The sequence below is a fragment of the Rana temporaria genome, chromosome 2 (genome assembly GCF_905171775.1).
Source record: "Rana temporaria chromosome 2, aRanTem1.1, whole genome shotgun sequence".
In the NCBI taxonomy this organism is placed as follows: domain Eukaryota; kingdom Metazoa; phylum Chordata; class Amphibia; order Anura; family Ranidae; genus Rana; species Rana temporaria.
The window spans coordinates 485,884,808-485,901,258 of NC_053490.1; the positions used below are offsets into that span (position 1 = coordinate 485,884,808).

Here is a 16,451-nt window from a genome sequence, read left to right on the forward strand (position 1 = left end):
CATGGGTACACACACATTGCTCTACTGATTTCAGCACAGCAATGTATGTTTATCCATTTCACTTACATTACTCTACTGTATGTTGTTTTTAGCAATTAGGTTGAGACCCGGTTCACAATGGGGCGACTCGTCAGGCGACACAGCCGCCTGACAAGTCGCGTCCCATTGTAGTGAATGGAACCGTTCTAATAGGAGCGGCGCATGTCGCTCCGACTTAGAAAAAGGTTCGTTACTACTTTGGGGGCGATTCGGGGCTACTTGCATTGACTTCAATACTGAAGTCATTTTGCAAGTTGCCTCTCAAGACGCCTTGAGATCGCCTTGCCGAATCGCCTCCAAAGTCGGGTCGCCTGTGTGTGAACCGGCTCTGAAGGTTGCCATGAAGTGGAATGCAGTAACCATAATATAGAAAGGTTTTAAACAAAAAGAAAAAACTTTGTGCACGCTCAGCCCAAAATTGCTGACATTATCCTCAATACAAAATGTGAAATTCAGATCTGCAGCTGCTAAATTATACAACAGGCAAAGAGAAAATTATGTACATATAGAAATAGGCTACAGTCATAAGCAAAATCATGAACTTAGGTAGATGAAATGAAACCATGTTCGGAAAATCATGCTTTACTTTTGTAATCATGCATGTTAAACTTTGAAAAAAAATATATATATTTTGAAACATTGAAAGCAAAAAGGGTAATTTTTTTCATTAAATTATTCAGGTTCCTTTTTTATTGAAAGCATATCGAAGAGCCCGTACTTGCTGCCATTGGAATTGTGTAAAGTTTTATTTACATTGTGATTGGAAGGCTTATTAAAACCAAGCATATTGGTTCCTGGGGAGTGGAAGGGTTCTCTTTTTAATGTCATCTCTGCTGCTTGTCCCAACAAAGATTCTGTCCAGCCGGTCTGATCCCGGAAATTATGACCAGCTGCTGAATGTGCCCCCTTTTGCAACATATAATACAATATGGGATTTGTTTTTGTCAGCCTTGGAGAATCCTTTCCGCGATCATTTTTTTCGTTGTCTGCAATAACCCATTTGATGGGACCTTTGTCACTAGGATTTGGACACATATTAATCTGTCCAAGCTCAGTCCGTGGGGAGCTATTTCTGAGAATGTCTGGGGAAGAATGAGGAGGGTTCTTTAATGGAGATGGATACTGAAATGCCATTTGACCAAAACTATTTTGCTGAGAAGGTTTTCCCATAAACATATTCAGTGATGGAAGAATAAGTTCAGAATTGCCTACTAAGTTGCTTTGGTTTCCCCTCATCAACTCTTCAACTGCAACATTATTCCTATGCTGAGAGTCTCGGATACAGTTTTCTGAAAGCAAAAGCTGTTTCAGCACATTAAAACCTTTACTCTCTCTTGACCAGCCTACATTTTTATTTTCACTGAAGACATTCTGAGCCATAAGATGTTTCTGGTCATGATCCATCCTTGTGCCATTCACTTCTTCCCGAAGGAAAGATGACTCGCTTGCACAGGGTGTATAACAAAACTGCCTGTTTCCAGTGTCTGGAGAAATAGGTTTTGCTATTTTGACATGGCTTTCTGTAGGATCATTGGGATGGATTTTTCTTTTTTTGGGTACTATGCAAGACATCTTTGATTCAACTTGCTTGGATTCTGGGTGGTGGATGTTTAAACCTAGATCACAAGAGTCAAATACATCATTGGTCTGACGTAATAAGCGGCTCAAAAGACCATTTTTTGAAACTGATAAATCATGTGGGGTAGGGTGCAGAGATTTTATGTCCTCAGAGGGAGGCCTAGGTGCCTTCTGAAGAAATATACCAGTGTTTGGGGTATTTGCCTCTCTTGTTTGATGGTAATTGGATTCATCTTCTTGCTCGGTTTTGATTTTGACAGCTACAATCTGCTCATCTGACAAATTTTCAGTCCTATCTGGTATGATTTCATCTTTAACAATAGGTTTCTGCACTGTTTCACTTCTGCATTTGTTAGGTGCAGCGAGAAGTAGCTGAAGTACTGTGCGTCGTTCTAAAAGGTTCTCAATTTCAGATCCAGGAAACCTAGAATCTAATGGAGTAGATGGTCTGCTATATCCCCTACCTTCATCAAATGGATGTGACTGATTTGTGATTAGAGGACTGTTTAGTCTGTCAATCAACCCTACAGCATTGGAATTAATTGCACCCATTGGTTTCTGTGGCCTTTGTTCCTCCGAAGTAGTGCTCTGCATTCCACATTGAGCTAAATTTTGTAGCAGCTTGCTAGCGCTAAAAGCAGCATTCGTTTGTGCATTGTCTTTTGGTGTGGGGACTGCAGTTTGAAGTGTTTTGCTTCTTGTAAGCTCCACCAAATGCTTTGAAGCTGGATTAATAATTCTTTCTGGCTGAACACTGCCTACATAGGTAGGGAAGTTGGGCTTAACTGGAAATGGCTGATGAATTAGATTTAAAGGAGATGCAGATGCTGTAGACCTATGCAAAGACAGTGTGTTTAATGGAGAATTATGAATGCTAGGACTTTCTGAAAGATGGACTGGTGGGGTCAAGTTAAACTTTGACAAATCAGCTGTCTTTTGTTGTGTTCGTGGTTCTTCCATTATTCGTGTGTCATCCAATATTGCAGGACTGTCATCCATTTTATGGCCAAGAAGCAACTGTAATAGTGTTACTTTCTGATATGGTTTTAGCGTTGAATCCATGGAAGAGTCTTTGTTTTCCATACCATTTTCAAGTCCATTAACTTTTGGTTCCCAGGTTTTAAGCAAAGATTCTGTTAAATTATCTATAGAGGCTGCTGAGTGCAATGATTGAGGCTTATCAGTCCGATTTTTGAAGGACAAATCTATAGGAGCACAGTTAGAATGAGTACTTTCATCATCACTGCTTTCCTCTTCTGTAAAACTAGGATTGTTATCCGAGTAGTCATCTGTAGTTGTTGGTGTAGCACTTTCTTCAAAAAGAGAATATTTTTCACTATGTACATGGCTTTTTCCAACACTTGAACCATTGTGGCTTTTGAGAAGATGCAAAAGCAAACTGTTGTTGGGTGAAGGCTTTGGATGGTTTTTATCTATATGATTCTTATAACCAACTGATTTAAGGGGAGAACTTGGAACTCCAAGTTGACTTGAAAAAGGAGACATACTGCCTGGATCACTTAGTCCATTAGTTATTGTCCGAGTTTGACTGCTTAGGCTATTTGAAACATTTGCTGACAACTGGAACCGGTTAAGATCTTTTTCAGAGCTCTCCTTTAGTCTTGCCATGGCAGCCAGTCTTTCACTGGCTAACTGACTTGCACTCTGTGCTTTTAAGGCATGTTCCCTAGAGTATTGCTGCAAGTGTGCTTCACTAGAGAGCAGCAGAGCCAACTGACTGCAGGCCACGCTCGGTTTGGGTGAGACAGTAGGACTTGACCTTTTCTCCACCATGTTTGCAACAGCTTGAAGTCTTGCAGCACATGAAACTTGCTCACTTGTGCTTTTGGCAGCACTCTGGGCAGGAAGAGGAGGTTCAATGTGCTTCTCCGGTAGCGCATTTTTACTTAAAACAGTCAGATTGTTCTCAACGATTTTATCTTTTGATCTGCTCTTATTTAATAGTGACCTTAGATGATTGGAGGCCATTCCATAACACGGGTCCTCTTTTTCTTCATGAACGACATCTTGGTTGATGGGAAATCCTTGGTCTTTCAGACTCTGTTTTATCTGCTGAGTCAGAGCAACACTTTGCAGCCTGGAACTAAAAGACTGAAGTAAAGAGGCAAGCAACGTGCTATCCTGCTTCCCTTTGGGGACATTCTCGCCCACTCCAGTTAAAAGAGGTTCATCCTTGCCATTCACACTGGGAGAATCAGATAAGCGTCTCCTCTTTGCAGCGTTCCAGTCTTCTGAAGATTGCAAGAGCCTGGCTTTCTTGTGATGCAACATGCCAGACCCTTGACCATCACTGTGAACGGAGGCATTATTCTTACAGTTATTGAAAACACTGCCAGAAATGTTAAAGTTGTCTTCAATTTTTACACGGCCAACAGAATGTTTGTCAACCACCGTCCCAGAACCTCCAGCTGCTTGATGCATTAGTAATCCTTCTAGGTAGGTTAAAACAATAGAATCCTGTTGTTTTTCAGAGCTAAGCTCTTCTCCATGAGTCATGTTCAACAAACGTATACGGAGAAGCTCTGTCTTTATCGACTTTAGACGAAACAAGAGTCGGAGCAAATTTTCGAAAGTAGGTGGCTGCTATTTTAAAACAGCATTGTATGAGGAATTTCAAATAGATGTCCACTGAAAAACCATTGCCAAAAAATGGAAAGTCCCATCTTAAATTAAGGTTGATACAGCATGTTTAAATGCGACTTTTCCTTGGAATATTTCTCATTTAAATAAGTTGTCACAGATTTTCCACTGAAACGGCACTTCCATCCTTTTCCAAGAATTTACCTGTGAAAAACAAAAAACACAAGACAACCATAAGAACTATTGTTATGATTAGCCAACATCATTCATATTTAAGTTAATTTTACACAGATAAGACTATTATACTAGGTAATACTAGGACATACTAGATCCAATAAGTTAGTATTCTCCTACAGTATTTCAAAATATCTTTTAAAGGTTAATTTTTCAAATTTTGCCATTTTTGTCTCATTTAAGACATTTACTTCATGTTCTGTAGTCACAACATGAAGCGAGAAGAATTGTTTCCAAAGTGAAGCAATTTCTTTTAGAAAACGATCACCAGGACCAGTGTTACTATTGGAAGATGTTCCCTCTTTTTCTGTTCTGGTGAAAACTTTCAGCCCCAGTGATAATGGTCAACAGGAAGAAAGGGTTAAAGGTGACACAAACAGCAACAAAACAAGACAGGGTTCCCCCCCTCTATCCAAAAAAATAAAAAAATATAGCACTATAATACAGTCAAATAGAAAATCATTCTTAAAAAGCTTAAAAGGGGTGTTCCAGCCAATTTTTATGTTTATTAAAAGTCAGCAGCTACAAAAAGTGTAGCTGCTGGCTTTTAATAAACATACACTTACCTGCTCCAGAGTTCCATGACGCGCCGGCCAGGGCTCCGCTCCTCTCCCCCCCCTCCCCGGCCGGCGTCTTCATTTCAACTGTGGGCACCCGGCCGTGACAGCTTTCAGCTTCACGGCCGGGCACCCACTGCGCGCGGCGCCGTCTGATTGGACAGGAGATCGCCTAGGACCTGTGACGTGTCCTAGGCGATCGCCTACAGGGAGGGGCTGCTGTAGGCGATTAAGCTTAATCGCCTAACCAGTCTCTCGGCGGAAGGAGGAAGTGGGACAGGAAGTCCCACTCCTCCTGAAGCCCCCACTCCCCCCCCAAAAAAATTACATGCCAAATGTGGCATGTAAGGGGGTGAGGAGTGGGATAAGCGGAAGTTCCAATTTTGGGTGGAACTCAGCTTTAAAAACCATGCAAGGGGCGCCCATACATGTAGTGAATCCTCATTACATGCATCTCACTATATTAAATACACTGCTGTTGATCGTGTTTTCATGGCCAATAAACATTAAATTCTAAATGTCACTGTAAATAATCTCATTACATCATATAGGTAAATGCACAGGTCCACCAAATCAAGGACCCAGTCTGGTGTCCAACATAAACTCATATACAACGGGCACTGCTCTCTGCACACAAATCTTAGCCATGTGCCCGCTTTAAATCTGCACAGGTTACAGGGATATATTTAAGAGTTCCTGTTACTACACCTACAAATAATGGAGTTCCAGTGTTTCCAGTTAAGGATACTGGTAATGTAGACAATATAGACACAACTGTGCATTTCCAACCTTGGGGCAACCAGTTTGCGGAAGACCCTTTTCTGTTCTAACATGTTTATTCACAAAGTCGGGGTATATAAAGACTTGGTTTAATATATGGTCTGGAGGAACTTTGGGTCTGCTCATCTAACATTCGTGTTCAACCTCACAAATGCTAAATGTTCACAAATTCTCACAGACACTCTCCATAGTTGTGAAGGGGCAACTCCATATTGCTGCCTATATTTTTGGAATAGAATGTTTGTCTGGCCATATGGAGTAGATACATAGCATAAAGCAATTGTCCACACTTTTCACATCACATTCAGCATTTCTGCAGATTTTCCTCCACTGCTTTGCCAACGCTCATCCTGATCTCTTTGCTTTCCCCAAGCCTGTTAAGTACCTACCTCTTCCCAACAAAGAAAGCCCAATTACAGTTTTTAGTTGCATGGAATCTTACATGCATGTTAGGCTGGATTCACACCTATGCATTTTTAGTGCTTTTTGCAGATTTGCACTACAGAACGTGTTCCATAGGAAACAATGTTAAATGGACTGTAGTGCAAATATGCATTTTTAGCGCTTTTTGCATTTTGCAGAGGTGTGAATTCAGCCTAAGAGACTGTTCACACTGGGGCGAATCGTCAGGCGACTCAGCCGCCTGACAAGTCGCGTCCCATTCTATTCAATAGAACTGTTCTAATAGGAGCGACGCAAGTCACTCCGAATTAGAAAAAGGTTCTTGTACGACTTTGGCAGGCGACTTGCATTGACTTCTATACAGAAGTCATTTTGCAAGTCGCCTCTGAAGTCGTCTTCAGGACGCCTTGCCGAGTCGCCCCCAAAGTCGTGCCGCACCAGTGTGAACCGGCTCTTAGGGGATTACACAAGCTATTTGATTCCGTGACTTCTGAAAAACTAATTTGTGAACTAAAAGATCTTCCGAGATATATGCTTGGACCATTCTTTTAAAGCGGAGTTCCACCCAAAAGTGTAACTACCGCTTTAAGCACTCCTCGCCCCCTGACATGCCACATTTAGCATGTCATTTTTTTTTATGGGGGGGGGGGGTGTTTACATTACTTTAGTGGGACTTCCTGTCCCACTTCCTGACTCCTTTTTTGGGCCGCCTAGGCGACTCCTCTCTCCCTAGGCGGCCCCTCCCTGCCAGCGATCTTCTGGGACAACTTAGGTCCCAGAATATCAGCTGGCAAATAGGAGACCACAGCGCGACTCACGCACGGCCGTGAAGCCGTAAGCTGTCACGCCCAGATGACCACAGTTACGATGGCGGCGCCGAGTAGAGGAGGGGGAGAGGAGTGAGCCTCCGGGAAGCCACATTGCTGCACTGTGGGGCAGGTAAGTGTTGGTTTATTAAAAGTCAGCAGCTATGCTTTTTGTAGCTGCCGACTTTTAATAAACTAAAACACAGGTGGAACTCCACTTTAGGGTCAATAAAAAGACCCTTTATATACCCTTTCAGAGCGCCTTTTTCCATTTTTTTATTTCATTTTTTCACTGGCTGTTTAACAGCTCAAGATTCATGACAGAAACTCAAACACTGGAAAGTCAACTCGTACCACTCTTAAAATAGATTTAATACAGGGTAAGTCCACAATTGCAATGTCAAGGTCATAGAGTAGACTGTAAGATTACAGACAGGACTGATGTAACAGCTGGCACTTGATCCAAGCTCGTGGGGTTTAGACTACACTTACCATACACGCTTAATTTACACATACTGTACATTGTGTCACAAGCGTTTATCACGCTTAGGAACATACAGGTATTTGGCCCTGTGTGACATCCAGTGGGAAAATGTGTAGATAGTCTTACAGATACTGATTACAACTGAGTTTATAACTCACGCTAAGTTTGCAAGTAAACAATTTTCTGTCTTTGAGATATTTCAGACTCTTCCGATCTTATATGGAAATTTGTGATAGCGAAATTTCAGATAATGTGAAACTGCTATGATGCAAATTGAATACATATAATCACAGGGCACCACAGCGAATGTTAAAATGGCAATATTTTAGTCAAATATGCAGTCGTAGCTCAAATTAAATCATTGTGAAATCGTGCAAAAAAAAAAAACTACCACAGCCCTCACCTTACAGAGCACACAGCGACCGTGAAGTCAGTGTTAGTCTGTATGAGGGATTACACTGGGCTAAAGACCTTATACCCCCCAACCCCACGTGACCCTAACCTCACCTAGCTACTGGCTGCTCTCAAACCATGCAGTACCACATATTTTGATGGGCTCCAGCAGGCAAAGGTAGCAAAGAGAGGGCGATGAAGGTAACTGAAGCAGGAAATAATGATCTATGCAACTACATGCCCTTCCAAATGAATATATAGCATCTTTAATCCAGACACTTTGGCACAAAGGCAAGATTTTGGTGGGTGGCTACTGATAGGTGGAGCCTGGAATAAATGGGCATGGCCGTGCCCAAAAAGTGCAGTTTGGGAAAACTGAGGGTAAGCCCTGAATAGATTGTCAACATTGATTTAAATGTGAGGACAACACCACAAGAACCTGGGGTTGTTAAATGAAACATGTGATGAGAAGCATGGAGGCTTCCATTACGGACAACTCTTCCTCAAAAAGTTAGGTCCCTGCCTATCCAGTGTCCCAGGTTAATCCAGTGGGTTCAATACTTTGAATCATGCCTCAAATCAGCAAGCAAATAACAAGTTCTGACTTCACTCTGACTTTCCTGAACTGCATGCTTGTTGAGGGTCAATGTCTCACAAAGTACGGAGGCTGGAGACAGCGAAAATGGCAACTCTGCGAGGGTCTTATTTAAAAGTGCAACTCTGAACACTTAATCAGTAAACCAGGGAAGGGAGAAGGTAGTGTGTAAAGTAGATCCAACTTTCATACATCTAAGGAACCCTGCAAAATTTTCTGGCAAAGTGTCCTGTATTCCATTATGTATTTTTATATAGTCAAGCCTGGTGGACAGAGATGGAGGTGTAGACAACTAGGTCCAAAAAGTACCCTGTGAAAGAGTTTTAGGCTTGGTACAGTCAATGGTGAACAACGGTGTGTAATTAACAAAATCCACTCAAGCAGACCTTTTCCACTAGTGGACATTATCTCTTTAAGAAGGAAAATTACACAATGGCAGACAGTCCATGAAAAGCCCCCTATCTTCCTTACATCTCCAGTAATTTCTCAACGCGCCTTCAAAGCTTAGCCTGTGCGAAATGCCTGGGGTTCCGGGTATGGGGAGCATGAAACCTACTTCCATGCAAAGTACTTGGTTCTTGTGGCCAATCACTAGGCCCGGGCACCATTACATGTCGGAGAGGGTGAAGTCACAGCTCATTCTAGTCTGACAATCAATGTGGGGTATTTTTATGCCAACTGCTATGGAGGAGAAAGTGGCGGGGGACTAGAGCTGCACGATTAATCGTCAAGAATCGGTATCGCGATCTTTTTCCCGTTGCGATTCTTGACACAGGGTTTCACGATCTTTGACATGAAAAGAATTTTCTCTCTGCACTTTGGTATGCAAAGAATTTCTTCTCTGCTCTCAGCCAAAAGTCAAAGTCTGGGCAATCTGCCATGTTTTTAAAACATTCTTTATTTAAGGAATAAACTTCTGTATGTAAATTAGGAACGTTTAATCACTTAAACACCAAACCTTTTTCTGACAGCTCTTTTTTGGAAAAAAATAATTTAATGAATTAAAAAAAAAAAAAAACTAGCCAGTAAAGTTAGCCCATTTTTTTTATTTTTTTGTATAAATGTAAAAGATTTTACGCAGTGAGAATCGTGATCTTTATTCTAAGCAAAACAATCGTGATTCTCATTTTGGCCAGAATTGTGCAGCTCTACTGCTGAAAAAGTAAATATCAGCTGATGATAGTGCGCCTCTTTCACAGACAATGCCACTATGTCTTCAATGGTCAAAGTGACAGTGCCTCTTTAAACATTTAAATATTGAGTAAAAGATGTTAAGAATTCTATTAGACCTTTGGGTGAAAACATCAACCCTGTGGCACATATCTTCTAACCCTTTATAAAATATTATTTTTTAATAAAGATGACTTTATTATGTAAGAAAGTAGAGCAGTGATCCTTTTTTTTATAAGAATAAGATGCGTTTCCTTTAAATTAGTCTCTTGGCTTACTGGACATTCATCTATTGACTGACAGCAGAATTAACTTGGTGGTTTCTCTCCGTGTACAGTAATTGATATTTCACTTAAGATTCCTGGAAGAAACAGCTCAGCTTTTCTTGCTAATCTACAGTCTCTGAATTGTTCCTGTAATAATATAAGCAGCACTGCATCGGTAGCCAACAAGTGTTAAACTTTTCCACCAGTTTTACATTTGCCCAGTAAAAAAAAAAAAAAAGCATAAAGCAGCATCTAAATGTAAAGCTTAAATAGTATAAAAGCTCTATACTAGGTGTGCAAAACCGAGCATTAGTTGTGTCTTCAAACTAGTTTAACAAAACAAAACAAAACATGCCATCAGCGAGTTACGCTGCAGTGAAATATACTACAAATGAACCTGATCACAAATAATATATATATATATATATATAAAATTATAATATAAGAAAAAAAAGCTCATTACTGAACTTCCATACAAAAACGAAGACTGTACACATCACGGGAATGTGAGCATCTGGACCACTGTAGGCAGTGTAATGCTTTGGGCAACGTTCTGCTGGGAAACTTCGGGTCCTGCCATTCCTGTGGATGTTACTTGACACGTACTACCTACCTAAACATTGTTGCTGACCTAGTACATCACTTCATGGAAACTGTATTCCCTGATGGCAGTTGCCTTTTCAAACAGTATAATGCAAAAAATGGTTCAAGAACGGTTCGAGGAACACAATGAGGAGTTTGAGGTGTTTACCCCAAATTCTCCAGATCCCAATCCAATATAACATCTGTGAGATGTGCTGAAAAAAAAAAATGTCCGGTCCATAGGGGCTCCACCTTGCAACTGACAGGACTTTAGGCCCTGTATACACGAATGGCCAGTTTCTGTTGGACCGGCTGCCGTATACACGAGACAAATGTCGGCCGGTATGACCGAAAAAGGTCTGCCGATGGGCACCCGATCAGCACCCTTAGCCAATGGCTGAGAGCCCTGGCCGATGTGTTCTGGTGTCAGAACACAATAGTTCAGCGGGGGAGATCGCTGTACTTATATGCAGGGCTGTGGAGTCGGAGTCGAGGAGTCGGAGTCGGGGGAAATTTTGGGTACCTGGAGTCGGAGTCGGCAAACAATGCACCGACTCCTACTAAATTTAGATTGGAATAAAAATAAAAAAAACAAAGTTTAAATGTCCCAATTCACAAAAAGTTATAATTAATGACTTCTCTACTGTAAGAATAAAGACCAATGCATGCAGTGCCTCACGTAAACACAAAACGAACCGTGAAGAAGCATGCTTTTCATGTGCTTCACTATATGGCACGCAACGCACAATTAGGAGCTGCAATACTTATACTTTCCATAGTGTTGTGTTCTGCTTTTACAGGGAACGCAGCGTCCATGTGTAACCTAGCCTCTCACTGATAAGGGATTAAATAAATATGTTTTTTTGCAGGACTAGAGAGTGAGACACTTGTATAAGTGAAGGGAATGGAGGGCCAATAGTTCAAGACTGAAGCTGTAAACCATTGGAAAAACTGCTGTCATTTAGCTAAGATTATAAAAACTTGTAAACTCCGATTGTTAGCTTAAACTTTAAACATGACTATGGGATTCTCCTAGGAAAATCATGTTTTAGAATAAAAAAACTTTGTTTTCATTGTGTTTGTCTTTTGCTTAAACTGTGCAATACAGTAGACTGTTGGCTTCCCAGCCAGTAGTCCTGAGGTAGGTTGCGTTTCTTTCCCTCAAGGAATGTATAAAATACATTCGCATATTAATACAGAGGAGTCGGAGTCGGAAGTACATAAAACTGAGGAGTCGGAGTCGGAACATTTATCTACCGACTCCACAGCCCTGCTTATATGGGATAGGCTACTCCTGGGCTCATTTTTTTTTTCGTTCAGCCCGCTGGGTTAAATGAAAAGAAACCTCCAGTGTGTACCAGGCTTTAAAGGGATCAGCTAATAACGGCTTGGTGCCAGATACCACAGCGTACCTTCAGAGGTCTAGTGGCATCTATGCCTCAACGGGCATATATATATATTTAGATATATTTTTTCTTTAAACAACTATAATTTCCCTTTAAATGTCAATAAGCACATCCCTTGTGCTTTATCTTTGAACTGCCATTTGCATAATCTTGACATGTTGTCTTAATACAGAACAAAGCATACATTTATTTCTACTCCATGTGACCTCATGCTAAACCCCCAGGCTGTCAGCTAATTTGGCACAAAGACATTCAGTGCAACGCTGTACCTACTTACAGCCGCGAAATGACCCGATAGATGAACTCTGAGCTACAAACAATGCTCTCACTGTACTGCCCATGTCACTAAATCAACAACTTGTTTTGCCTTTTGTGATCTGTACAAAGTTCCCTTTATCTTCTAATGGTCAATGGCTAACATAGTTACATTTCCTTTATTGGCTAACTTAAGTTATTAAAAGATGCAAGCATTCATGCTCACATCTTGCCCAGAAGCCTACATCTAAGTGGTTGTAACGTTTTTTTAAATTAAAATACTCCATGGAGACAGTGCCGCATCTGAGATTCAAACCAAGGATCCCTGGCATCTCATTACTATAATTGTATAATTATGATTCATTTTATTTTATTACTTTTACCAGGTATGTGTCCAGTACTTTGAAAGTAAAACGCGTTCATGCAACAGTAGATAGCAGTTTTGTTGGAGTTTTGTTTTGTTGGAGTCGGATGAATGCTGATTGGTTGCTCTGGGTTGCATTGCCCACCACACATCTTCCCCTCTATGGCTGAGATGGGCTTTGTGCATTAGGTTGAGCAATGCATTGTTGATCTTAACGGTTGGGAGCTCTTGAGTGTTACATCCACTTTCCTCCAACACTCCATGCCATTCACATTGCTGGGTAGGTGGCAGACCCCAGACTTTAGCCCGCTGTCGGCTAAATCTGGGTCAAAGGAGAAGTAAGTGCACTCCAGTGACCCACAGGAGAAGTGGGGGAAAAGAGCTTTGGCCATACTCGTACTACGAAAGTTTTTTGCAGATTCTTACCCGTTTCTGCTTTAAAGTCAAACTCATAATGCTTTGTTGCACTTCCTGTGCACCGTGATTCTGAATGTGGGTGACTAATTCATTTTAATCAGCTGGAGCACTTTCACGGTTCTGGTGAGAAAAGTTGCAGTGTCTGCATCACTTTAAAAGTGACCAACCCTTAGGGAGTATCTCACCACAACCAACATTTTCATTACAGAGCCTAAAACCTGACTTGTATCTACGACCCCTTTCACACTGGGGCGCTTTTCAGGCATTTTATTGCTACAAATAGCGTCTTTCGAGCCACCCCGGTGTGAAAGCCTGAGTGCTTTCACACTGGGGTGGTGCGCTTGCAGTACGGAAAAAAAAAAAGTCCTTTAAGCAGCATCTTTGGGGCGGTGTATACACCACTCCCCTGCCCATTGAAATGAATGCCTGCAAAGCGCTTTGGCAGCACCGCAACACGGGTGGCATTAACCCTTTCTTAGGCAGCTAGCGGGGGTTAAAAGTTTCCTGCTAGTGGCTGAAAAAGCGCCGCTATAACAGCGGTAAAACTAGCGCCGCTTTACCGCTAATGCCCCAGTGTGAAAGGGGTCTTCGTGTGGAGTTCTTCACGCGAGCCAGAAACAAAATATTTTTTTAGTGGGGGGTGTTCTGTACACCAATATGGCAACCTGGAACTCCAGGTTGCCATATTTCACAGAATGTTACAGAAAATAACAGTGCTGCAGATTGAAATGGAAAGATCGCTTTTAATGACATTTAAAACATTTACAACATGGCTTGTTTAGTAATCGTATGCACTACTTTCTCTCTCGCTCTACAAAAGTGGAGTTATCCTTTAAAATATTGTTGGTGTCAGGAAACCCCTTCCAAAAAACAATAGCATAAGGCCCCTTTCACATGGGGCGGATCAGTAATGATCCGCCCCGTGAACCTCCGCTTGCTCAACGAGGAAACGCACAGTTGATACCTGCTGAGCCGTCGGATGACAGGGCGGTCCCCGCACCCCGACATCCGCGGCTCCATAGAGGAGCATGGAGCGTCCGTTCAGGTCCGCCAAAAAAACTGGCAGGCAGACCTGAACGGGCCCGCCGTGTGAAAGAGCCCTTAGTAGAGTATTTGAGGGTGGGCATGACCTGGTTGGAGGCTGTCATATGCCACCTTACAGGGTTTTTCTGTGTTATGTATGCCTTTAAGGACTTCCTTTCCCTACTAGAGTATTTGACACCCAGGAGCAGATTATTTTACAACCCCCCCCCCCCCCCTCTCATTTTTACTGCAAATAAAATATAGATTGTCCAGAAAAGACATACAAACTGTTAATACTATAGCGTTGGACGGGTACTTGTGTCCCGCTTTGGTTGGAAATATAGGTGGGAGATCAATCTGCCACTGCTCACTGAACCTCTGGCGCCCTCTGGAGGAACCCAGGTTGGGCAAGTCTGCTATACTGATTCACTGAGCACGTTGCAACCTATGGATGGCTTGCTCTGTAATTGATTGTATGGCAGCAAAGACACTGGCTGCACTGTTTGGAATAAAGACCGCTACCAGAAACAAATCTTTGTATAAAATACCATCTTTGGAATTTGAAGCAGCAAGCAAGGAAAGTCACATCAAAAATAATTCTATAGCAATAACTCAAAATCTGTGCTTGGTGAAAATACACTTTAGCTTCAATTTTACAGACTAGAAGAGCAGTGTGACTGTAACTCTTCCAATATATTTGCTGCAAAAATTATATATACAGTATGGGTACAAGGAAAGGATGCTTGAAGTCATTATGAACAAATCAGCAAGCAGGAAATTAGTGAACAATCTGTCATGACCGCCGAAAGGGACCTCAGAAGACCTTTCCCAATGTTACCTTCTCCTGTCACGTTATACCATAAGCCTCCATCCAGATTTAAAACTTGTCTAAGTCTGCCACCTGCCCAGCAATGTGAATGGCATGGCGTGTTGGAAGAAAGTGGATGTAACACTCGAGGGCTCCCGACCAGTAAGATCAACAATGCATTGCTCAACCAGCTGTACAAAGCCCATTTCATCCATAGAAAGGAGGACGCGTGGTGGGTAGTGGGCGATGTAACCCAGAGCAATCAATCAGCATTTATCTGACTACAATAAAACTACAACAAACAATAAAAAAGTCTAACAACGCTGTGCAAATCATGTACTGTTGCGTGGACGTCTTTTACTTAATAGGTTGTTAAGAGTATATTATATATAAATAAATACACACACACACATACATACATATCACCCTCTAGTTATTGAGGTACTAGAGTGAGGTTTTTCTCTGGCAGTGTAGGTAAATTTAAGCAGGCCTAGCTGGTTGCTAGGCCTGTTTGTTTTCATTCTGGGCTGGCAGTGGCTCAGGGTAACAGCTGATGACTCACAGGCAGTGTCACTTCTCGGGTACCTCCCTCTTCCTTCAAGCATTTTCTAGGATGGCCGGGGCAAAAGAGGTGGAGCTGCCTGTGGTATCTCGAGGTGCCCTGACCAATCCCCAACTTGGTTTAACAGGGGGAATGCCTTTCTTAAATACCTGGGATCAGCCCAGCTGGGGAAGCGGGGTTCACAGGGAGCTCCCCAGTCTGAGGGGGGGGTGATCCTGGCCTGGATTTGGGTGCATCCAGGAAGGGTGTTGAGATCCTGGAAGGAGAGGCACATGAAAGAGCAAGTAGAGGACAGCGGGAAAGAACACTAAGAGTCTCCGTGGAGGACTACTTGTCTCAGCAGTGAGTGAGCACAGTCGGGAGGACTGGGGAGGCACGCCTGAGAGAACTGGGAGATTGCAGTTTGAGAGATGGGCGCAGTGCTCTGCGCCCCGAGCCCAACCTTTTTCAAGCCAATTAAATGTCTCAGGTTCTAATCATGTGTCCCCTTATGGACCGGCCACGGCTGTTCTTTGTATAAATCAATGTATTTATACATCTGTGTATTTTTGTATTGAACCCCTTAAAGCCCTGTTTACCGTATTTGCACTCGTTATATTATATATTAGGATGTTGGCACCAGATTTGAACTCGGGTCACACCATTCTGTGTAATGTTGCCAATTACTGTGAGAGCTAAAGCTAACCCTACAGACCACCAATCCGAAAAATCTCCTTTAGATCTATATAGGGCAAAGGCCTACCCACTTGGATAGAAAATAAAATCAATTAAATATACTTGCACATACCATAATTTTTGTAACTCTAAAGGAAGTATGGGCCCCCTCTCTACAGCTGGCTATACATGGCGTTATTTCAACCAAATCCTGTAAAAAAGGAGCCAGAAGAAAAAGTTGGCTGAACAGTGACTGCATTCAATCAGCTGCAGTCCCTGTTTGGGTACTCTGGCAGCTGCGGGTGCTGGCTACTGCAATACAATAGCAGGATATTCATCTACCCGCACTAAATCACCACATCTATGGCCAGCTTGAGAAAAACTGAGACAAGACCTGTATAACTCAACGTAACCAATCAGATGCACAAAACAGGATTTACTCACAGACATAGAAACAAGGAAGTTTATGAAATGG

At 42.2% G+C, this 16,451-nt stretch overlaps 1 protein-coding gene across 1 annotated transcript in view; it reads right to left on the minus strand.

Annotated features, from left to right (window-relative positions):
- Window positions 1-298: 298 nt before the first annotated feature.
- Window positions 299-16,451, minus strand: part of NRIP1 (nuclear receptor interacting protein 1) — a 102,351-nt gene continuing 86,198 nt past the window's right edge. Inside the window, exon 2 of the mRNA XM_040338804.1 lies at window positions 299-4,422. Within this exon, the coding sequence (XP_040194738.1) occupies window positions 712-4,134 (3,423 nt within the window). The 5' untranslated portion in view covers window positions 4,135-4,422 and the 3' untranslated portion in view covers window positions 299-711. The remainder of the gene's footprint in view (window positions 4,423-16,451) is intronic.